The following is a 26,087-nucleotide window of genomic DNA, read 5'->3' on the forward strand; positions in this document are numbered from 1 at the left end:
ACCTTTCAGAGAGGTAGTTCATCTTCTACATATAATAACGGACAAAGTAAAGAATGAAGTGTAGGCTATGTTTAAATGTTCGGAATTTGACCGTGTATGATGGTCCTCTTGAGTTGCGTACAGCCAATGGCGTACAGCCATTGCTCCGTTTTCATGTTTTTTTAAAATGTTTTTCACAAACATTTTCACACGCTAGGAGCAAAGGAATAATTCAATTCGGTTCGTCATGATCTGTAGATGTGATTTGCCCCCAAGCACCCCTGGGTAAATTACCGTACAGCCAATCACAATGCGTACAATGCGTGAAGTCATTGGTAAGAGACGGCCCCCGAACACATATGGTACCCCGAACACATCTGGTACCGACACCGGCCCATCGGGATTCGTCCCGATGGCCAGTCCGCCCCTGAACTAGGCTGTTTCGTTTCAGCTGTAAGTGAGATGTTTAAAGATAAATAGTTATATTTATTGGTCTGACGTATCTCTAGTTTATACTGTGCTTATTGTACTGTTGTACCATGTTGCTCTGATAATGTCTTTTATAAACCAGCTCTAACATTAACCATCAGCTCACTCAACTCAAGCTGCTACTGTGGCTAAAAGGGTCATTTACATGAATTACCGTAATCAGCAAAAAAAAAACACAGCCGAATGTGCACACACTGGGATCAGCTGGACCCATGTGTTGCTTAAGGACTTGGCAGTCAACACAACTCTGTGTTTGTCTGAAAATAGTTGTTACATTTGTCGCTTGTTGCCAAGGTGTAAGAACAGTCACAAGCCTGGCAACAGTGATAAGAATTGTATCTACAGTAGCCTATATATTAGACATTTTTATGAACTTGGTTTACTCTAAATCATTGATTGATATGATATTGAATGCCGTCTTATCTGCATTTAGCTTATCTACAATAATGCCCACATGTTCATGGCATAATCTAAGGAAATATGGAGCTTGTTGTATAATTTGGAAAGTCAATAAACCACACATTCAAATATCCCATCCAAAAGAGTTCACACAGTTCATTTTATATGACCGAGTAACCTAATTTAAAAGAGCTTTTTGAAAAGTCTGCAGTCCCAAGCTGCAGCAGGAACGTTTCCCAACTGTGACTTTCCACTGAAATCATTTCTCAGGAAAATCTAAGACAGGTTACACCACACACAGAGGAGGGGGTGGAAACTCTGTCTGTAATCTCTCTCCCCCCCACTCCTCCCATAGTGCAACTCTCACATGAATTCACGCACACACGCGCACACACACACACACACACACACACACACACACACACACACACACACACACACACACACACACACACACACACACACACACACACACACACACACACACACACACACACACACACACACACACACACACACACACACACACACACATACCTCCTGTTGTAAGAGTGTTCAGTCCGGCCGGTAGACATTAACTCCCAGTGTGACGCGTTCAGACTTCTTGGCTAATAATTTTATTCTTGTGGAGAAATGTCATTGTCGTTCGGAAAAAATTGAAGATTCAACACACACACACACACACACACACACACACACACACACACACACACACACACACACACACACACACACGTTTCCATTCATCCGTACTTCCCTGTTCTGTGTTCCTCATTCCATCATTGAGTCCATTCTTGAATTATGATTGACTAATGAGAGCTTTGTCGTAAAGGAAATGATTTACAGTGTTAACAGTGATGGGGCTCGACTTTCCACTTGCCAGGGATGAATCGAGTAAACTAGAAACCAAAATATCTATCTCTTAGTCAGTTACATTTATATTTTAAGTGCAAAGGCAATACTATTTTGGTTAGTACGGACGCAATTTAAAATACGCATTAAGCCCTTACTCTATCCTAGGAAAAAAGTCCTAAAATAATATTATATAATATAAGTATAGTTCCTCAACAATAATGAACTTAAAATGCAATTCCTTGTCTCACATTGTCATGCGCAAAATGAAATAATGAATTCAAAAGTAGTGTATTGCACACTTTTATTTTAAAAGTACTGCTATATGAACAAAAGTGCAATAACATTTGGTTTGCAAACACTTTAAACAAATAAGGTTCTTTTTAACAGCAGTATTCCCTTTACACAGTAGCAGTTAAAATATTTATTGTAAATCTCAACTTAAATATTAATGAATTTAATCAAATAAAATATAAAGCCAAAGCTACCTTTCTCCATGTTTCTGTCCCCGCCACTTCTTTCTGTTTCCAGTCATGTGAGCGCTGCAGCAGTCTTAGGCCCGTCCCAAATACTCCAGTGTTTCCCCTATATACAAATAGTGGCGGCGCAGCACCGCTGCTGAAATATGACCGCCGCTGCTAGGGGGCGCCAGCCAGATACCCAAAAAAAAAAAACTTTACTTTTTTTTTTTTCTTAAAATAATAATAAGTGGTGAACCCTTTTTCATTTTTGATTGTTTGTTATATGGATTTGTAGTATTTGTATTACTGGCATAGGCGAAACAGGCGGTCGCCTAGGGCGCCAGATCTGGGGGGCGCTGTGCTGGTAGCTCTGGGAGGGAAAAACATTTTTGACCGTTGGTGCTCATCCAAATGTTCGGCCTTGATGTAACAACATTCATAATTAAGTAAATGTAACACCCTTTTCACCCCAGTTACACGTTTAATTTGGCTTGTACGGTGGGCGCTGTAAGTGATGAAAGTGGGGGATGTTGGCTTATCAGGCGCCCGCAGCTCACAGCCAAAGTGGTAGCGTGGTAGCGAGAGAGCGAGCAAGGGAGAGGGCGCACCGGTACCGGCGCTGATGTTATTAGAATCTGGTGCTAGCTGCGCTAACGGATATAAGAAGTAGATGTTTCTACAACCAGGGTGGAGGAGAGCTCTCCTGTCAGACTGAGAGGCTCAGTGAGGTTAAGGACTCTCTGAGTATTTAGATAGTTCATTTTAGTCTAAGTTATCTCAGTGGGTCTCAAACGTTTTGACCACAAATTATGTAAACACATATTTCCAAGGCACTCCTTTATAATTATTAGGATAAATAAAAACAGGTTTGAAATCATTCCAATGTATACTATAGGACAGTAAACCAAAAATATCGTTTAAAGTTGGAGAGATACAAAAATGTGCATAAATAAATAAATGTTAACTAGGTAAAATAAGATATGAATGTTCAACAAAAATAAAATAAGCTACATTTATTTGTTATTGGCTATGGTAGGTTATTGGTTATGTTCACATACTTATTTGATTATTAAAATGTAAACCGATCTTTTTCATATGGGCGTTTTGGAGTTTTGCCCCCTAGTTCAGGTCTCCTCTAGTAATTGTGTGCTCAAAGTGCACCAGATTGAAGCATTTTACATACCCCCGGACCCCCCTAAAGGATGTGACGTCCACCCCCCAATTCAAACATGTTCATACAATACTGAATACATTTGAAGCCATTTTTACGTCTATTACCTATGTCAATAAGTTTCTGCAGTGTATTTGTCTTTTGTAGAAATTTTTCATTTATTCTTTACACATAAGATATCGCCTAAAATCTCACCTAGGGCAGCAAATTGTCTAGAACCGGCCCTGGTACTAGGCCTCAAGAGCCTTTCTTGTGCTGACACATAGAAACAAATTGGCGGGGCACACTTTGCAAGCACTAAAAAATTCCACGCGCTCCGCGCTCACATTATGCTGGGCCCACGTGCCTTAGCACCGCTGCTATGACTCCATCCTAGGGGAAACACTGTACTCTCATTGGTTGGGACACGTGATGACGCCCATCCGAGGCCAATACTGATCAACATCCCACCCTCCTGTGACCCATGGTTTGTCTGTCTCAGGGTTTCCGTTAGCCAGCAATTACCGTTTTTTAGCTGGTAACATTTATTAAAAAGAGGTAAATTCAAAACCTGCCGGTCAAAATGTCCGTTAATAATTAGGGATGCTCCGATCTAACTCTTAATAGTTTGATCGGTGCTCTCTATAAAGGCCGATCAGATGACGCAAAATACATGAGACTTTTCTCTGTACGTGGCAAAAGAAGCTCGCCAAAAAATCCTAGTGGAAACCCTGGTCTGTATGTGCATTCAGTGCCAGGGAGCAACAGACTTTCTAAAAAATAATATTAATGACAAACCCTGTTAATGCGCGATAAAATAATTGTCTGCGTTAATTAATTAATGCGATAATAACGTGTAAGAAAGTTTCCCGTGTGCTTTTCATTGAACCGAAACCAAAAACTGTTAATTTCAACATTGAGCATCTTATTTACACAAATGTTTTTAACCACCTCGGATAAAGTGCAGTTTAAAGCCAGTCCTCTAGATTTTTGGTTGGAGGCAAGGAAGTGTATGGTAAAAAAAAATTGTCATTAAAAGCCTTGTCAAAAGAAAAAAAAGATGCTGATAAAAGCAAATGTGATAAAAAATATTATGTGAACCCGCATGTTGAACTAAACAGGCAAAGGAAAAACACCTCAGAATTTAAGGTAGAACCTCTGAACGGTAAACATCACTGTGTGTGGTTCGACTTGTCATGACAAGGTAGCCATGTCTTAAAGAATTCCCTGTTTTATTATCTATTGAAGAAGACTAGAAACTAGCGATTCCATACAATCTCTATACCAGTGGTTCTCAACTGTTCAGGCCTCGGGACCCACTTTTTCCTTAGTCAATATATCGCGACCCGAAATTTTGAACCACTCAAATCTATTCAACAAAAGATCCTGCGGTAATATTGTCAGGATTCTTATGATATGTCACGTTTGTAGTTTTGTATGTCTGGTTGTGGGTGTTTTTCCTCCCTATCAAAAATATCATCGAATGTCAGAGAACAGGGCTACGTTGATCATGCTCCGCATATTTGTCCGGGTGTTTTGATTTCAAGTGGTGGAGTAATCCCGAAGTGGTGAAAGTCTTTGCAGTTACACCCCCTCGAGAAATGTCAGCGTAACACGTTTTACAAATTGCAATCCGCTACTCTTTCTCTGATATTTAGAAATATCTCCAAGCGGCAGACATGTTGGCTGTGAGCCAGCCGCGAGCATGGTCGCGCGCCGTGCTTGTCTCCGCGTTTTGATTACGTCATCACAACAACACATTAGGTTACCAAACTTATAGGTGCATTTGTTGTTGTTGAAGGCCTGGCTGTTACAGTCTTTATTTACACTATTTTGTTGTAGGCCTACTGGCCTATATGTTTATGCAGTTTTAAAGCACCTTGGCTTTGTTCTGAATGCACTTTGTTGTAGTTATCCTACAGAGAAAAGAAAATGCACTTGACTTGGAATTAATGTACTGTATGCATTCAAAAGTGTTGAATAAATGTTTTATGGACCCATAATAGTGATTATTATTTAAGTTAAGTTTTGCCATAATCATGTCTTTTTCCATAATCAGGTAGCTGAACAACATTGGTAAAAAATGTATACATTATATATATATATATATATATATATATATATATATATATATATATATATATATATATATATATATTTCTATTAACCATTTTCGGTCTTTCGGCATTCGGTTTTCGGCCAACTTTTTCCTATTTTCGGTATCGGTTTCGGACAAAGATTTCCCATTCGGTGCACCCCTATTAATCAGAGTTATCTGCATTTGGGTCCTGCTTCCTTCACTCAACCGTAACAGTACGAACCAACCAGATATGGGCCCAGCAGATCCTTTTGAGCAGGAATTATTGGATTTTTCCTTTTATTTGGCTAACTGCTCTCATCGATGGAGGGGAGCGTCCGGGGTTCAGCAGCGAGAGGCTGCTCTGGCAGAGGCGCGCCAGATGACTACGGAGAAACCAGGCTTGGTGAAATTCTTACCTGGCTGGATTTTGAATTTCCTCTGTGTGTTATCCCCTGCCTGCTAGCCCCAGGCATGCTATCTCCCTGCCTCCCAATTCCCATTATGACCCCACACGCATCGGTGTGTTCCATTTGGAGTCACCCCTTGCTTCTGCCCCCAGTTACTGCTCCTGTCCAAACGGCTCCTAAAAGAAGGAGTCGCAAGTCCAGGCTAGCAACCCGAGCCTCAAGAGCCATGGTTCCGGCCCAAGTTCTGGCCCCAGCAGCCATGGTTCCGGCCCCAGTTCTTGCCCCAGCAGCCATGGTTCCAGCCCTGGTTCTGGCCCCAGCAGCCATGGTTCCAGACCCATTAGCCATGGTCCCGGTTCCAATTCTGGCCCCAGCGGCCATGGTTCCGGCCCCAGTAGCCATGGTTCCAGACCCAGTTCTGGCCCCAGCCGACTACTCTTCTGCCGGGGGTCCTGCCAACCCTATGTCCTATGCCGTTGGAGGTTCCGCTGGGGGTCCTGCCAGCTCCTTGTCCTGTCCCGTTGGGGGCCCCGCCGACTACTCTTCCGCTGGGGGTCCTGCCAACTCCATGTCCTGTCCCGTTGGGGGTCCCGTCGACAACTCTCCTGCCGGGGGTCCTGCCAACCCTATGTCCTGTCCCGTTGGGGGTCCCGCCGACTACTCTTCTGCCGGGGGTCCTGCCAACCCTATGTCCTGTGCCGTTGGAGGTCCCGCCTACTACTCTGCCGGGGGTCCTGCCAACCCTATGTCCTGTCCCGTTGGGGGTCCCGCCGACTACTCTTCTGCCGGGGGTCCTGCCAACCCTATGTCCTGTGCTGTTGGAGGTCCCGCCGACTACTCTGCCGGGGGTCCTGCCAACCCTATGTCCTGTCCCGTTGGGGGTCCCGCAGACTACTTTTCTGCCGGGGGTCCTGCCAACCCTGTGTCCTGTGCCGTTGGGGGTCCCGCCGACTACTCTTCGGCCGGGGGTCCTGCCAACCCTGTGTCCTGTGCCTCTGGGGGTCCCGCCGACAACTCTTCTGCCGGGGGTCCTGCCAACCCCTTGTCCTGTTCCGTTGGAGGCCCCGCCATCACCTGTCTCGCCGGGGGTCCTGCCAACTCCTGGTCCTCTTCCGTGGGGGATCCTGCCGAAGCCTGTCCCACCGGCTCCGGGTCCTGTTCGGCCGACACCGGGCCCTGCCCGGCCTCCAGAGCCGCGGTCTTCGCCCTTGAGCCCGGCCCCCTGAGTGCCGCGGTCTTCGCAATCAAGCCCGGCCCCCTGACCTTCCCGGCCGTGGTCCTCGCCCTCGGGCCTGGCCCCCTGACTCTTCCTGCCGCTGCCTTCGCCCTTATGCTCGGCCCCCTGAGTTCGCCCGCTGTGGCCTTCGACCCTCCATGGATTCTGCCTTGCCCCTGGGCCGTCCGCCCGAGACCCCACCCTTGGACTCTGCCTTGCCCCCGGGCCGTCCGCCTGAGTCCCCCTTCTCGGCTTCTGCCTTGCCTTGCCGTCCGCCCGAGATCCCTTCCGGGTCCTCCGCTGTGCTCTTGGGCTGTCAGCCCAAAACCCGTCCTCCAGACCCCCTCCACCCACCCTGGTGGCCCTAGTGATGCGATTTTTTGAAATACTAACATATAAACTCCCCATTCTGGTACACTCTGAGAAGAAAATATATAGATGTATTACGACATATTAATATTTTATGCCATTGTTTGTTTTTCACTTTGTTGTGAAGCTGAACTTGCTGCTCCACTCAGAGAGAAGAGCAAAGAGGAGATAGTCTATGTGAAATATTTTAAATTGTGGGTAAGGGTGGATAGCCCCCATTGTTTTGTGACCTGTCAATCCTTAAACCGGGGGTCATATCCTCTATTTTTTTAAAACACACAATGCTAACAGTGAGCCTCTGAATTAGCCCCGAGCGAAAAATGCTAACCTATTACTGCACCGAAAATCACTCCTAGCTCCCTTATTACTTATAAGTAATAAGGGAGATGCTGCACATCCAACACATCGTTTATGATCGTAAAGACACATAATCTAACGGTGCCCACCTCAACACTGAAAGATACAAACTCACAACGTTATCAACAAAAACGTACATCAAAACAAGTGGCGCTAGGTAGCCCACAACGCTAACATGGCTTACCTTCGTCTTTGTCTGGTCTAAACTGGTCTTCAATGGCATTAAAACAATAACGATGATGTAGTTAATCCATAGGTTAATATCCAATGTGGCTGTGTCCCCTTTCAAATGTTCTGATAATCTATAAGCAATAAAACTGGAATTCCGTTTTAAAAAAGTAGAGCAGGCCATTCCTAGGCTCTGTAGCTTCATTGAATGTGCGAAGACGCCACCTTTTTTTTAACATGTTTGTGTGGGGATGATTTCCCTCCGATTCTATTGGCTCTAACGATCTGAAAGAGATGTCACATGTCAAAATCGAAGAAGGGGGGCCAGAGATATGGAAAATCCACCCAAATGGCCCCAGAAGAGTTTTTTTTTGCTAAATCTGTCTAAAAAGGTCAAATATCACTTGTTTTGCATCAATCTTTATACAGGATACTTATTATATGTTGTACTTTGGATTCCTAAAGCTTTTAGTCTACTAACCCATCATCCAAGGTTAGTTGTCACTATAAGTACAACATATCTTTTGGACGGACACTATAATTTACAGTTTTTTACCATGTTCAATCTGAATTTTCTTTAAAATAAAAAACATCTATATTGATTCTTTTTTTTACATCCAATTCACAGGTTTATCATTACTTTGAGAGAAAAGATTATTAATTTAACCCTTTTAGAAGGGTAGATATGGTCATTTGTTCTGGGAATGTCATTTTCGAGCCTGAAACCTGAAAAACAGGCTTGGGGCTTAAGAGGATATGTCATTATGTGTTCATTTTTATCTGAAGTTGTACCCATGGATGTATAAAGAATAGTTCTACCGCAAAGTTATTCTCCGTGGGGACTTCCGGCTACAATCTTGATTCTGATTGACCAGAAGACTCGAAAAAACATCAGCAAAGATGTTTTATTCAGAAGATGATCACTACGTTACAGAAGTTTTCAAAACCGTTTATGGTCTCCGGTACTTTCAGTCCAACGCCTACTGCATGCACAGCGTTAGAAAATCGGCCCTTCAAAAATAAAAGTTTGACTTCCCCCCCCCCCCCCCCCCCAAAAAAAGGGGTTTATTGGTCCTACAGTATGTTCCTTTTTGTTTCTGGCATTAGTGAAAGAGCATTTGAAAATACAGCCAAACTCTAAATAACATGAGGGCAAAGTTGGCCTGATATTGAAAAATAATTCCCTTTAATCACAGATCAAATGATTTGCAGCATTCTTCTGAGTATTTAGGAGCACCCAAACCCAGCACTGCCTAATTTATGCCTGAAATCTTCTTTTCTGAAGTGCTTCAACACTTGTGTATGACATTAATTCCTAATCCTTTGTGAAAGTGCTACCCTAGAGTTGGACCAGCGCTCCCACAATGTCTTTATTGCACAACATCAGGACTGCGGGATCTTCAAATGTTTTGAATCAGTCATTCAGCAGGAGGTTGTCGGATTTGTTGTACATACCTTTAATAACAACATTGAGGTGTAAACATTTCAAGTGAAGTACTTGAAAGCCAATCTAATTCAAAACATACAGTAAGACTAAAATGCCTCTGCTTATGAGGCTGAAAATATCAGGAAATACACATGTTGCTTCACCTGTGCATTGTGCTTATTGTAATTGGTAAATGGACTACATTTATAAAGCTGTTAACAACCACTTCTAAGAAATCCATCAAAACCAAATGACCCATAGAGTTTTGTCGATGTTGTGCCCAAATCAGGAGGTTAAACCTGCTGCGGCGTTGCTGCATGGATGGCACTGCTGATTGGTCGGTCCACCACTTTGGTCCATCAGCGGGTGGAATGTCTTGAAAACTAAAAGGAATGGGTTGCCATGAAGATTGGTACTGAGGTTTTAAACAAGCCATTGTCATTGTGAGTACATTGGCATGTGTGGTCCTGCCTGTGTGATATGCTGTGGTAATACTGTACATTATGTTTCAGTCAGCTGTTTCCCTGGTGGTGTTGATCTTCTCTCCAGGTATAGATGGCCTTTGGTTTCCCAGTTGAATGGGGGAACTCATCGACCCTTTGACAGTCCTGCTAGGTGCACACACCCTACACACACAGCTCAAATATCCTGGAGTTGTGTGCGAGAGTCGGTTTAGTGACCGTCTGACCGACAGCCCGATCATGAACATGTACTGACATTTATTTTTTGGGTGGAAGATCGAGATGTTTTGACACACACGAGTAGTGATGTCATCAAAGTGCCCCAACGGCCTTTTGGCTATGGGAGTGACCTGACCTGACCTGGTCTTTTCTGACGCCCACTTCATTTTTGGCAGCACCTGGAATATTGTGGACACCCAATGATGAAAGACGAAGCCAACACCCAAATGCCAAAAACTGTAGTTCCTCAAGTGGCCAGAAGGGGCGGCTTCAAAAGGGAGTCAATCCCCACAAACCCCCATACTAAAAGGCCAACTTGACAGCCGGGTACAAAAAACAGTTTTGGTCTAAATACGTCATTTTTGGGTTGAAACTCAACTAATCAAATAATGATCTACCTCTGTCTGCATGTATGAATGAGACTGGGAGTCAGGTGGTCTTGTCACTACCAAGATGACTAAGGCCAGAGCCAAACACTTTGACCTCGATTGCACTCATCAGAAAACTCTGGGTGGATTCAAAGAGACTTCACCTATGTTTTATGTACAGAAAACACTGTATTCTTGGTTGAGATTATGAAAAGGTTGTCCTTGTTTTTAAAAAAAAAGAAAAAACCCATATTGACAGTCTTGCCAAATTGCAGTTTACAACACATCAGGCAACAAAATACACAATGGCTCCAAAAAAAATGATTAAAGAATGACTAATTAACTACTGAGAACTTAACAAAAAATACTCAACATTAGTACTTTTTGAAGTAGACTTCAAAAACAGTAGCACATGAGAATACAATGGAAACTACTGTAGCATTATAAAAACAATTATGATTTAATCCCAACCAATTCAAATACAGTATATCAAACACATATAAATTATTCTTAGAAATATCTTGCTACCCTTTGCTGGAAATGAACACCAACAAACTATTGTACCTGGCAACAGATCATGTCTGTTAATGATCAACGGGATGTGAAATATCTGTCTTATAATGTTCCACTCAGCTGTATCCGACAAGGTTTTCACTCTGAAAAAACGCAAGCTTTCAAAGACAAATAATAAGAAGAACATATTTTTTTTTTTCAAAATAAATATTATGTTTTAATACTTACACTAAAAACAACAAAGAGTATTAATATTGTAAAACATTTTACAGCAATAAATATATTAATGTGAAAATATACTAAAAATGTGTGGCTGTACAAACTCAAGAAATAGTCTTTTAAATACAAATAGAATGTTGTCGTCATCAGAGAAGTGGAGGGTGCGTTCAGGGAACACGCTCAGGCCTCAGTGTGAGGGTGGCAGACCGATGCTCAGCTACAACCTTTCAATAGGGAAAATTACTCAAGTTTGAGGAGCTAGTCCAATTAGCATTCACACACTGAAAAAACTGAAACATTGACATTCATTTTAATGTATCATGTCAACACATTTCACATAACTATTAGGTTAGTTGAAATCAATAATATCAAGTTGAACCAATAATATTAAGTTTAACTAACCTAATAGTTATGTGAAATATTGATATAAGACATTCAATTAAAGGTAATGTTTCAGTTTTTCAAGTGCAATGACTGTCTGGCTACATATAATTGAGATAAAATCAGAAATCGATTATTTTCATTTGTTTCCTCCGCCACTAGAAAAAACTATCAGAATTAGATGATGTAAAAGCACAGCTCCCAAACATCAATCTGAGCCAGATATATTCAAAATGATATACATAATATATGGAGGCACATCAGTGACCTTACATTTAAATTAGTCTATATAGTATAAAACATCTGTAAAGTATTTTAAAATTATATTATACTATTTCTTCATCATTACCAACTTTATATCCTATTTTCTCCTCTATTATGGCTCATCAATGAGGAAGCTCTTTTCTCATTCGCCAAAATGTAGCATTACGGTAATTTGTGCCAAGTGGCTACTGAAGCACACATCAGTGTAATACTTAGGAATGAGGCTGGGTTGAGGTCATAGAGACACCGTGCCAGTTTACCACCGTCAGACTGGAGACCCCGTCTGATTGGACAGTCTTCACTAAATTAGGTCCGAGCTGAGCAGCAGACTACTTCAGTCTTCCATGTGCCTTTGGGCCAACAAGTGCAAAACCACATGTCCATGTCCCCAGTCCAAAATGAAAAACACCTGTGTTGGCGCATCATTCATGCACATGTTGGTGGTAGGGGTTAATATCGGTCAACAGGCCCACCATAATCCCCCTCCCCCCACCCCTCTAGCCATTGAGAAACAGCTTTAGTTTAAATCAGGAATGTCAAAGCATCGGTCCTTTTTCCCACAGAAAAGGAGTCAACAGTCATACACGTTCTCCATTCAATCTCCGATAATACATTTAGAAAAAATAACCTTAACACTGTATAATATAAATATCAGTATGCAGAATACTGAGGATTTTCTATAAATAAAAATGAAGTGTACTAGACAAAGGGATATCTAGTAAGTATATACAGATCGTTTAGGTTTTCTGTGGATGCCTGATTTTTTCTTTGGAACACACACAAAGCCATTAAATACGGAAGTTTGAGGATTTGTACAGTGAGGTGCTGATCTGATGTGATCAGCTTGTCTGTTCACTTCTTGTCTCCGTATATACCTACAGTAATATCCCTTTAGACAGCCTGGTCTCAAGACATTTTGTGAAAGAAACACAATACCTCAAAATGTAAATTATAAACTCTGTGCACAAAGAGAGAGACATGTCTGGTTTCCAATCGAGGTAAGGGTTACATGAAGGAGGCGGAACCAGAACCAGGAAGTGGTTTATTAACTTTAACCCTGAAAGAAAAACCTGAACACTAACCCAATTTTCATATTTTTTTACATAAAATACTTGTACTTGCTAGTTTTCCCCATGAGCTACTCTTTGGTTCAGTTCCTGCCATTGTCACGTAACCCTCCCACGAGGAAAGAAGGTCATCTTCACATTTATCCGTCACCACGGCACATCACCTGCATCCACAGTTACTTCAGGAAACTCTGAGAGACTTTCCAGGTGTGTTTCCACACAGAGTCAGTCCATACAGTGGGGACAAAGCTTCACATCATGTCTCAGAGGGAAACAGTTCTTGGACCTGCATTTCAGTTAGTACAAGTACAACAGAGGCTCTTCTTCCTCCTTCTTCTTCAAGTCTCCTTTGTCAGAGTTTGGAGGGGGAGCTCGGCTCCTGCTGCACTGCTCGTTTTTTGTTACTAAAAAATATTTTTAAGATATCCACAGCAGACCAGCATCCAGTGAAATGTCACATAAAATCTCTTCTCCAAATTCTACTCATGAGCAGAACGCCACTGAAACATTTCCCGTTCACACGCCAGTGGCGCATTCGTTTTGCTTTAAATAGTGTCTCTTTTACGTAGCAGCAATACACATTGTCGATGTACTTATAGTATATGTACATATATATTAATATCTTTATACGGAAAACAAACACTGGCAAGAGTTGCGTTTAAGAATGTCCTGTCTTGCGTTGTCGTTTCGTGTCCTGGCAGGGAATGCATCCTCAGGTTTTCAAAGTGCTGAGCCAAGAAAATAATTCCTTCATAACAGTGTTGCTGGTCTCACCTCCTCGGTCTCTCACATCTGTGGAAGACAAGGAACAAATCTGGTTAGATGATGCCAGAATATTTGTTTTAAACAGCCTAGTCTCAGAATATGATCAACACGATTGTCTCACACACAACTGCTCCATGCAAAACGAGGGATTATATAAAGGCAGGGGCAGAGCAAAAGCAAAAGGGGATAGTCAGGGGGGGGGTCGGGGTTGTGGGATGTATGATCTGGGTCAGTTTGCACCTCCTGTTACTTTTTCTGCTATATATAAAATGGACCTTTTCAATTAAATAAGCCATAAACAGTACGTGTGTGTTTTCTGGGTTCAGGGTGGGGGTTATAGCTGGAATTGGGGGTAGGTTTAAGTGGTGAGGTTGAACAGGCACCTAACCCCACTTCCAGAGATCCCCCCCCCCCCCATCCTTAGGTCAGCCTGCACTATTTCTCCTGACCACTGAGCAGCCAATCAGAATCCTCTCAGTGGTCACTTCACCCAGGAGTGTGTTGGCTCTGCAAATACAAATCAGTGTGGGAGATCCCTCAGGGGGGTGGCTTGGGGGGGTCAGAGGTTATGGAAGTGGTTGGGTCAGGGGAGGTAGTGAGACCTTGTTAACTAGGGGCAGCACCTCTCTATCAGCTGTGCTGCAAACAGTACAGAATGAGTGAAACCCCCTCCGAGTAAAAGTATTAAGCACTGAAGCATGAACACCTGCTTTGTAGAAAACTGGAACATCATGGACATTGTTACAAACTCATTGTCTACTGGTAACAAAGCCAGATTAAAACTCCCTCACAGATTGATTAAGATATTATCACTGTCTTGTCTCCAATGTAATGTTGTATTGCGTAACTATGGCAATAAAACACTAAAGACTTGCATAATTTACTAACTTCTCCCCCCGGTGCTTTCTGTCTTTTTCTCAAAGTCTTCAGAGGCAAATGGAGATTTTTCAGTATGAGAACAAAGCTAACATTGATGGGGATTTTCTGCATAAAGACTATTTTTCCTGCATCCCAAATTCGATTGCATTCACTACTATTGTATTAGGGTGGCAGGAAGTGTATATCTCTAAGCATTGAGTCTCTACACAGCTAGATACCACCAAAGGTGAGTGAAAATATGGGTTAACCAACCCTTTATATGCATAATGCTCCACTCTTAAGCTTATAAAACCACAAAATCCTTTCCCTTATATAATGTGTTTTTTCTTCTAGCTAAAACAAAGTCCATTATTAAACAAAGAAAAACCATCTGTCATAAACATATATCAATCTAACTAGACGTTTGGGAGTTTCTAACCCTGGTATAATAACATAGTGTCAGGCAAGCACTCACATCTTAAGCATTCAGACTGGATAAAAACTACATTTGGATCTAAAAACATCATAAACAATGAACAAATCTGAAGTGACTGTACAAAAACACAATGCAAGCACAGAGAAGCACAGGGCTGCCACATTCCCAAACACCAACACAGGACCAAGAAGCAGGGAGAAGCATGCGTTCCTCAGCAGGAGAACAAACTTTGCAGCAAGCACAGAGATGGGTAGACAGGTAGGGGGGGAGAAAATAATAAAGGGGGTTTAAAGGCACGTTGTTTATCGAGTACGTATGGTAAACAAACCTGCAAGTTCTTTCGTTTAACTCAAGTTGCCTGGACTTGCAGTCTAACTGTGTGAATTTGCAGGAACATTTACAGGTGAGAGGGTCCTGCACAAACAAGCGCTTTCTTCTCTCTGAGCAAGGCGCACAGTGGCTGCAAGGGAAGCAAAAAGGGAGAGACAGAGAGATCTAAGCTATAGAGCGAATTCTGCAGAAAAGGGCAGACACAGACACTCATGCAAAAATCGCCCTAAAGTCTTGAAAGTCCAGGAAAGCCAACATCACTTTTTCTATTGTTGTTATCCTGCTCTTCCACCAAAATACTCAGTCCCAACATTATATTTCAACAAATAACAGCATATTAACCAAGTAAATGTAATGTATAATGTGTGTTCTATATATTTCTGTAGCTTAGTGCGATTGTAGATTCTAAAGTATTCAGTATATTGTGTATTGTTTAGATATGCAGGGGTTCCCAAACTTTTCAGACCGCGACCCCCAAAATAACTGTGCCAGACACTGGCGACCCCTGTCAACTGATTTGTAATCTGTTTTAGAAAAACGCTGTGTTTTTTAGGATGTCAAGAAGCGTATAAAACAAACAATGGATGTCTTTTATGAACATTTATCCATGCTGGAAGTAGATTTAGATGTGTTAGGAGTTAGATAGAGAGTATTATCTAATATGTGCATCCAATGAAGCATTGCATGAAGTCTGTTGATGATCAGAGGCTGTTGTTGGGGCTGCATAAACGTTTTTTTATTTTTGTTTTGTAGACAGACCATGCAGGCCAGCCCGATGGTCACCAAGGGTCATGTTTTAATAACATTTTTACAAAAAAAGCCCAGGCGAGCTGTGAAAATATGGCTTAGACCTCAGAGGGTTAAACTTGGGCCTGCGACCATAGTTTTACTGTATTTTGTTTTGAAAATCCACAGCGGAGGTTTGTGTCGTACCACATGTATTTTTCATTTCTCTCAGTAGCCAATGATCTGTGAGTCTGTTGGCTCGGACATAAACTCCGTAATAAATGTAGTCTACATTTCATAAGAGGTGTAAAACCTGTGAGCATTTTAAATCGCATTTGAACTAAATGCTTATATAATCTGTAGTTGTATTTGTATTGTTGATTTATTGTGTGAACGAGGCGATATAGAGAAGGTTAAGCTGTCATTATTAGGCTGTTATGTACTGTTGGAGTGGTAAGCAGGCCTATTGTTTTGGGATATTTGTCCAAAGTCAGGTGACCTGTGAGTGTTTTTTTATTGGTTAAGTGGTCCTTGGTATGAAAAAGTTTGAGAAAAAGTGGATTATCAACGGGGGGAGCCTCGTTGCAGGGAAATTATACAGAGGTCCGCCCCTGAAAAATTACATTTTATCTTTTCTATTTTTTTAAATATCTCACAACCTCCACTTTGGGAACCCCTGCTCTAGTGCACTGGAAAAACTGAATATTGACTTGAATTAAATGTATTATGTCAACAAATGTCCCATAACTGTATTAGGTTAGTTGAAAGCAATAATATTAAGTTGAACTTAATATTCTGTATTAAAACGTAATAGTATTGCTTTCAACTAACATAATACAGTTATGAGAAATCTGTTGACATAATACATTTAATTAAAGTCAACCTTTCAGTTATTTTCAGTATTATATTTGTCTTTTCTATTGTACATTTGTATATACTTGCTGATAATGTTAATTTAAATGATTATTATATTCTTATTTTATCTATTAAATAATGTTTAACTTGTCAAATGCACAGCCGCTGTGACAAAACAATTTTCCAATCTGGGATGAATAAACTATCTATCTATCTATCTATCTATCTAAAAATAAAATGTATTGGGTGCAGTTTGAGTTTGTGTTCATTCTTTATTTACATGACAGTCTTTTGTTTGGTAGGAGCAGAGGGAACACTTGACAGCATAAGAAGTTGGTGCCTGGGTTTGCACGATTTTAAAACAAGCAGCTGGAGCCAAAAGCAAACTGAGCCAACTCCACCCAACACTTTAAAATCTACACTTAAAGGGTGAACTGAGGCAGCAGGGTCACCCATGGGAGGCACATAGATGAGAAATGAACATCTAACAGTTTGACGTTGAGCTAGACACTATAGCCGCTGCAGTATCTGTTACAGTGCTCAGTTTATGAGATGGAAGGTCACGCCAGAGACACATCAAGGACAGAAGTAGATATATAGGGGAGTGGCTATGGGGCAAAATGGAACTATGCTTAGTCTCGGATCTTAAACTGCACAACCAATCTGCAGAATCAATCCTGTATGGCCTCCTTTTTTTAAAACAGGAGCAAAGCAACCCAAAGCAGAACTTATCTGTGAACTTGTCAAGGCTGCAGTGATCTTACTCGCGTGTGTGTAGCACTGCAAACATGGCAGCAGATAAACCTCCAACAGAAAGTAGAAGTTATCAGAGCAGCACAGTCCAGCAGACAGCCTTACAGATAACTCGGAGATAACGTGACATATGCCATGGGAAAGTCATTTAGAAGTGAAGGGAAATCATGAGGCAGATAAGCAGGTAAACATGGGACCTGCAGTGGTGGATTGTAACTAAGTACATTTACTCAAGTATTATATTTACTATTTCAACACAATTGTACCACGGTAGGTTATTTTAAAAGATTCATTTTGTATTCAAAGTATTTGTACGTTATCTGTGTATGTTAATGTTATGATAAATTATACTTCTACTCAACTACTGGGATTATTAGCAAATACAAAATAGCAAATAAGCCACATAATGAGTACTTTTACTTATGGCTACTTTAAATATATTTTGATCCCAACACTTTTGTACCCTCTCTACCTCTAAGTAAGATATTTAATGCAAAACTTTTTTTCCATTTTTCTCTCTATTCTTTTTGTGATTTATGGATTGTTATGTAGTTATTTGAAAAAAAGGAATACAGGGCTTCTACTTGTAACAGAGTATGTTTACAATTTAGTATTGCTACTTTTACTTAAGCATAAAGTCTGAATATTCCTTCCACCACTGTGAACTGTCTACAAAAGACTAACTTAAAAGGTTTCCGGTCAATATTCCTGACACACAGGAGGAAGAGAAGAGCAAATTTCCCCCGCGGAGTTCAGTATATAGTCCACAAACCATGGGAGCTAATCAACCAACATAACTGCCCTAATCTTCTCATTGGCGGGGGTGATCAATAAGATAGCACTGGGCAAGGTGTACCGGAGCGTATGTTCCCGTCACTGACTGCTCTCTGCTCCCTCCACCCTGCCACTGCCTGGCTGCCTACGTGCACAGTGACAGGCAGACACCCAACAAGGCTGGCCCAGGATCAGCTGAGTCCCATGACAAACGGGTTGGACTTAGCCAACATGATCCAATCTCTCCTCCACCAATCCGTCAGGTTTTAACCCGGCCGATCGGCACACGCACCCCCTCTTATCCAATTACCGAGCTGACCTGCCGCTATGAAGACACACACACCACATGCATGCATCTGTCCCACACACACACTGCCCCATGTCAGCTGTGACAGCGAGGGAGTTCTCTCAATCTACAGCACGTCTCCCTCAAAGCTCATCCTTTATTTACACCACTTAAAATAAAAATAGGTTAACGGCATGACACCTGTTGCTATGATTAGCCTGGGGAAGTTACAGAGGGCCGAGGGTCAGGTTTGTGCAACTGGAGTCAGCCAAGGGTGGTCTGAAGCCGGGCGGCTACGCCTCGATCACTCACGCTGTTATAGCCGCACCATAAAGCACTAAACCCTGGCACCATAAAAAGAGCACGCTCAAAGAGAGAGCCCTGTAAAGATAGCTCGCTACCTCCAACATCTACAGGACAGTTGATGGAACATATGAGTGCGTTTGAGTTGGATGACATACTTTGACCTCCTAAATTGTGGCATCACCACTCATGGTCACTTTTTCTTGAACTAAACTGGAATTGGAAAGGTCTGTGCAGTTTATCCAGGATTCAAGAAGCTAGAAGCATGTATTACATGTTATTACAGTAATACTAAATGTTACCCCTTTTGGAGAAAAGAGCTTTCAGAATTTCAGAGGTAAACCCAGATCTAGATATTAATTCAACATTCACCCCAACTTGAAAAATATGCTGTCACAACTTGAAGGAGCCCTACTTTTTAATCTTAAAACTATTTCTACACTAATTCAGTGCATCCCACATAAAGACAGAGTGTCTGTCAGAAAACCTTTCTGCTGACTCAGCTATTAGCACAGTTAGCTCCTTCCAGCCTCCAGCTGCTGCTGACCCTGCTCCCAGCCACCAACCAACCAGAATACCCCCCCAGAAGCTCATCAAACACATGACAAACAAAAGAAAACACATACTTACTATTCTTTCTTTACTGGAAGATCTGGCTTTTGTCTGAAATGAATTAAAAAGAAGATCATTTAATTATTTTGTTTTTATTCCATCACTGTCACTGTGAGTGAGGTGTGCAGTCTCTTACCTGCATATACACGATTTGTGCTCTGTGAAACTTAATAGAATACGGCCTTGCTTTACCATTGGTCTATGACACATTACCTTGAAGAGAAACAGAGGACAACACAAAGCAAGGTTTAGATTAAAACAACTTCAACATGACTTTTGGTAACAGACAGTCTAAACAGCACAGCCCTGACTGCTGTGTAACCGCAGACATGACCTGTCTGTGGGACTCTTCTATCTTCTGCAGGAAGGGAGAGGTTTGACCACACAGACACGGCTGTAAACACAGCGTGTGTGGAGGTAAACAACATATCTGAGATGCCTCGCAGCCGCACTTTCTCTGCTCTGTGTTTGTGTCTCAGACATGCACATAGTGAGCAGAAAACAAAACCTTGGCCTGACCACATCCATAATGCCTGAAGAGCTTACTAACCTAATCATCTCAACACACGCTCCTTTGACTAGCTCTCTGAATCCCTCAATGTCATGGTCCTCATCAGTGTTTGAAGCATTCATAGAGATAGATCAGTGGTAACAAAGGCCAAGGTGTGGAAATTACAGTCATGTGTTAGCCTACAACTCAAATAGATTATATAGTGACGACTGAGCCATACCAACTGAAGTCCATCTGCTGGTGAAAACCATAAGCTTAGTTTAACTAGTCACACAAATTATTAAGTGCTTAAAGACACACTTAAATGTGTAAATAAAAAAAAGTGATGTTTTTATATTATGTGAAGGGCACAAGTTACACAGTGTCCTGTAATAAACAGGACATTAACATCACTTTAAAGGGCCCTATTATGCTTTTGGGGGTTTCAGGCAGAGGGTGAATGAAAAAATAAAGAGCTTTTGAACATTAAAGCATGGAGACGTGTCACAGTAGAGGGACAAAATACAATTATGATCCTGAAGATTATTATATTATGTCCTCCCCCCCATGCTCACCTCCATCGTGACATTGTGTGTTTCCGTAGGAACACACTCCAATGCTTCGTCGTTGCAGCAGCCTCCACAGCGGTTGAGCACCACGCAGGAGGGAATGTAGGTGTGTTCCGTGTCCTCTGCATACTCTGAGAAGATGTCCACCAGCACCTCCCTGGGCTGACACAGACTCTTAGTGACGACATCTATGAGAGGGATGACTGGGGAAAACGAAGAAAATTCTTCATCAGCCACTGTGAAAAGTAAATATTGATATTATATTATGTAATAAGGAATTCAGCCCCTTTCTTTCAGATGTGGAAATAATTAAACCACAGCTATTTATACCTAGGTGATGCCAAATAGCATACCAAGCTCATTAAGCAGCTCCACAGATCTGTGGCTTGGGACACCAATGACTTTTTTGTGGTGGTGAAAATCTTAACTGTCAACTGTTTTGTGGGAAAAGACATGACATGTTTGACAATGCTCTAAGAAACTCCAGTAATGTGTGCAAGTGTTAAAAAGATCATAAAATAAGATAAATCTACATTAGGAGTAGGTAACTAGGGAAATATGACCATGTGACTAAAGCCAATAAGTGCAATGGCAGATATTATGGAATATTTGAGTGGCAATTATTACACTGACGCAGCAAACACAGTTGGTATGGAGAAGCAACACTTATTTAGCAGACAGTTTTGTCACAGTGAAATTAAGTTATATCCACTACAGGAAGAGTGCGAAGCAAAGTTTTGACATGAAACACAAGCATCAAGTAATAATTGAAGATAAAGAACCGAATTAGTTGTGATAGCTATGTCCGACAGAACCCTTTAATACCGAGCTCAAGCCTAATGAGTGCCCTGCCCTCTCTGTATTTCTGTTCCTTGCGCAGCCCAGAATAATCCGTCCCACAGTCCATTAGACGAGGTTCCCAGCAACCCCCAGCTAACTCCTGACCCCTGGTTAGTCAGAGCAGCCATGACCTCAGGCTCTGTGGCGCCAGGGTCCACCTCTGACATGTGACCCCGGGAAGCCCACCCCATGTGCCGGCTCTGCCTCTGGACTAACGCTGCAGACAGACTGTGGGAGCTTTGTGATTTATAAAATGCTACAATTAATACCCACATTGATGCTTGGGCATTTTGTTACTTTACCTGAAACTTGATAAGGTGACTTTACAGACTCTTAGGTGTTACATCAGATTTACAAATAATAAAATGATTACAAATGCAGTTCTGGCTCCAGGCCAGCTGCAAAGAGCAGCTAAAGCATTAGCACCTGCTGGGTGGATTTACTTCACGAGCCTCATGTCAACACACTCAACTGGTTCTACCTCCTGACAGAGGTTGCAAACATTTGCTCTGTCTTACATCAGCCTGTAACAGTTACTCTGGTTATACATCTTTCTATTCATCCAAAAAACAGTAAACAAATAAGTATTATGTGTGAGGTCTGATATATAACCTCCCCCAGTGCTATGTATCTCCATTCATGTCCAACACTATTAGAGTCACATGAAAGAGTCACACTGTTAACAATCAGCACGGGGCGTTGGGTTTTGACGAACAAACAAGATCCATTTTCACTGTTTTTGGAGAGCTTTCAACTCCATCTCATGGTTTTCCATCATTATCACATGACCCAAGTAAAATTCCTAGGTTAAATTACACTGCCTTGTCACAGTGTGTGTTTGTCTCCTTTACAAACACTAAAATCCATCCCACAACCCTTTCCACTGATGCTGTGTGTAAAGACTAATCAGTGTCTCCATCCATCACCAGCCAACAGACCAACCAACCTTGGCCTCACACAACAGTATCACTTTCAAACAAACACGAGTGCGGCATTGAACCAAGGCTGACTGCTCGTGTATCAACTGATATTTCACCATAGATTGTGGGGAGAAGAGAAAGTAGAAACATATAATAACTCCCAGTTACTGCTGAGGCATTGACTTCCTTTTCTCTCCCACGTATTCTTGTTTTGAAATCTGCAGCACTTTTTATGGCGACTCCAAAGTCCCCAGTGAGACCTTTCACCGCTGGAAACTTTGATTCTTCTCAGCTTGGGACAGAAAAACAATCCTCACTCAGCCTACACAAATACCTACATATCCCTTCCATATATCAAACTGTTTTTATTTTTAAACTAAGTAAATCTGAGGCCTAGTACAGTAAATGTTCAGCCCATGTCCACTAGGTGGCCCTGTTCATCTTGCATGCACACAGAGGAAGAAGAAGAGTTCAAATTAGACAGCTCTGTGGAAACTTACCCTCATTTGTACTCTTCTCTGCTCCCTTGGTAATGCTGGCAGTCTGTAAGAGATGCACATAAGACCAGGTGTTAGATATGTCATATTTGCATGCATGTATGAAAGTGTCATTACCCAAATGATTTATTTTTACTAGACTAATTGAAGTACAACAAATAATATAAAGGTTTTTAATTCAGTTTATTAATTTAGGATTATATGAAATTGTTACAATCATAACTATAATGTATATCTGGATAAATGTGTAAATGTTTTTGTTGTATGCCTTATTCTCCATTATATCTGTGTCATTCATCAGATGGTCAGACAAGCAGCTCAGGAGTGAGGCTGATTGACTTTCAAAATAAAAGTACTGCAACCAGTTTATCGTAATGTATGTTTACCAAAGATGACAGAAAGACATTAACATTGAAATGCTAAGCACTTATTTGAAATGTGGAAATATGGTCACAGTTTACAGATATAATTCCATAGTGGAGGTTTAATCATTTGAAGAAGAAATAAATAAACCCTAGCAATATTCAAAATGTTATTTTAAAGCAACAGGAGAGGAGATTTGGTTACAAGCATTCAATTCAAAGGGTTTCAAGAAATAGTTTTATTTTGAAAGGACTAACGGGAACCGGCCTTTATTTTGATAGTAAAAAAAAGATGACGTTGGGGAACCGGCCCCCAAGCAGAGCTCCGTTCATTTTATGTGGTGGCTGCTGCAACCGGCGCAGGGATTGCGTGAGAAAGCGGATCGGCCTGTGTGGGAGCGAGGGGGCATCCTGCGAGGAGCCGGGCCGGGGGAGGGCTCGACTTCACACTGTCGGATCCCCGTGGGAACACTGAGCACTGGAGCCCCGGGGGACTGACTGTACAGAACCCGCTCTGCACAACTCCATTCACAAATCTCCCAGTTTAATGCAACCATATTGTAGCCTATATTTTTGGGAAATGACCAAGAAACTTTGGAGAATCCTAAAGGTTAATCCAGCAAGCACTATTTGGAGAAGACAGATAAAAGGTGTATTTGCAGTGCTCATAATTGTATTGTCTTCCAAATAAAGATACTTATTTCTCTTTGCATGTATAAAGCAAACTATAACCATGCTGATCTTTGATGGACTTTTTGAGGTTAGAACAAATTAAGAAATAAGCCTTTTATCTAGAAAATGCTGATAGTGTATAATGTAACAAAACTATATTAAATAATCTACATTTTACTTTTTATTTAATAATGATTAGACAATATGTTCCCTGCATGTTTATTCTTTGTGCATGTGAGCAGTGTTTGGCAACTCACTTACAGCCACTATTCTAAAACCACTGAGAATTGAGAAAGCTGGTAAGGCACGTGTGAAATAGTAAAATTAATGATATCAATACAACATGAAAGGCTTACCTTTACTGTGGATAGGTGAAGAACCGCTGCCAAAGGATGTGTACCAAACTGACAACACAGTTCATGGTTGTAATTCCGCACGATTTAGTCTTGATATCTCTGCGCTCGTTAAAGAGAAATACAATCTAACAATGACACCACGCACACAGTCCAAGGATGAAAAAATGAATATTTAAATATAAAAAAAACGCAGCACATCTGGGCTATAGCAAAAGCAAATCCATATCTTCCACACGCATGTGGCGCGTTCACAGGGGAGCCTCCCGATGTCTCCAGCCGCGCTGCACAGCTCTCCCTCCGCAGACAAAGACTCTGCTGGACCTCAGTGGTAATGTTCTCTGGAGCAGCGGATCAACTTTACGCACCGGTGTGTGTCTTTGTGCGCCTTAATCCCATAACATGAAGGGTGTGTGCCGGTACAAAGTTATCCTCTCGCAGTGTTCCTTGTTGCGCCTGTTCTCTATAGGTAGGGGCAGTAAGCTTGTCCCCGGTCAGCGGCACCAGTCCGTCTCGCTGTGTCTCCTGTAGGAGCTGCGGCTGTAGTGCAGCGGTATTAAAGGTGGCCCGATATAAGGCTGGAGCAGAGGCGGGCGGGGCGGGGGGGGGGGGGGGGGGGGGTGGTGAAGGAACCAATGGCAGAGTGGGGGAGCGGTTTGGGGGGGTGGCTCGGCTTAATCTACTGATCTCATTCACACGGATGGGGACGTTTCCACTGATGCTGAACTACTTTATGTAGTTTAATTGAAGGAAATTCCAGCTCAGTGCAGCGTCACTGTCTTCTAGGGAACATTGCCAATATGTTTTTCACCTTCCTGGAAAAATACTAAGCATTACATGCACAGGTATATGAAAGTCGGAACTGTAGTACATTCAATGAGACTACAAATATTTGACTTGAACAATTTCCTTGTGTCAAGATTAGAAAATGAAACATAAAGCAATGTGTTTTCACTTGTGTGTCTTTAAAAATGTAAAAGGATTCTGTAGACCCAAAGCACAAACCGGTATCAGAATATCAGAAATAGAATATTACCGTTTTTATGCTGGATGCAAGGGATAACAGGTAATGGGATTTTTCTGCTGTTTAATGAGGCTGTGGTCTCACTGTAACTTTGGATAAATAATGATGAAAAGGGTTATTAGCTTTCTGCCACAGTGATTTTTTTTTTAAAGGAATCAGATCATTGAAAAGTAGGACAGCAGCTATCGGAGATGACATGAGCTCTGAATGAGACAACTGTCAAGAAGGAGTCCCAACAGAAGCTTGGACTGATGAGGAAACTCATCAGGTACCTCCATCAATCAATCAATTACATTTTATTTATGTAATCCCACATCATAAATTACACATTTGTCTCAGGGGACTTCACAGTTTGTAAAGAATACTACAGCCTCTGTTCTAAGACCCTTACATCGTTCAAGAACTCCCAAGAAACCCCATGACTAATTGGTAATGAATGGAAGAAACCTTGTGGAGAGCAACAGAGGAGGGATCCCTCTCTTAGGACGGACAGACGTGCAGTAGGTGTTGTGTGTGTAAATTAAAAGATAATATATTTACATCATAGATAGTCCAAATGTTTGAAACGATAAGTGTCTTTATATAAAAAAAGAAGATGGAGCTAGGTGCCTTCCAAAAAAAGCCAATGTCCAAAAGTGTCTAAAGGTCCTTGGTTTGTCGAGAAACAAAACGCTTCAGCTGAAGAACTCCCACTAAAAAGCACAACCATGATACAATGACCAAAAGCAATTGACAAGTATGGTTTTAATACATAGGGATATTTGAAAACACACCATGTATTTTAGAGTTAATAAAACAGTCTATTAAAAGCACCAAT

The 26,087-nt window shown here is 41.7% G+C and overlaps 2 protein-coding genes across 3 annotated transcripts in view; both read right to left on the reverse strand.

Annotated features, from left to right (window-relative positions):
* The window catches only part of LOC307046683 (uncharacterized protein), a 377,110-nt gene that overhangs the window by 56,084 nt on the left and 294,939 nt on the right, over nt 1-26,087 (reverse strand). The gene's annotated exons all lie outside the window — the stretch shown is intronic.
* On the reverse strand, nt 10,782-24,775 carry LOC307047020 (vascular endothelial growth factor A-A-like). The gene is given in 8 exon segments (XM_079693727.1): nt 10,782-13,637; nt 15,233-15,364; nt 19,562-19,594; nt 19,680-19,756; nt 20,609-20,805; nt 22,863-22,905; nt 24,250-24,284; nt 24,287-24,775. Coding segments are annotated over 8 exon segments (567 nt in total). The 5' UTR covers nt 24,315-24,775; the 3' UTR covers nt 10,782-13,615.

The sequence above is a fragment of the Notothenia rossii genome (assembly GCF_949606895.1).
Source record: "Notothenia rossii genome assembly, chromosome: 7".
NCBI classification, from domain to species: Eukaryota; Metazoa; Chordata; class Actinopteri; order Perciformes; family Nototheniidae; genus Notothenia; species Notothenia rossii.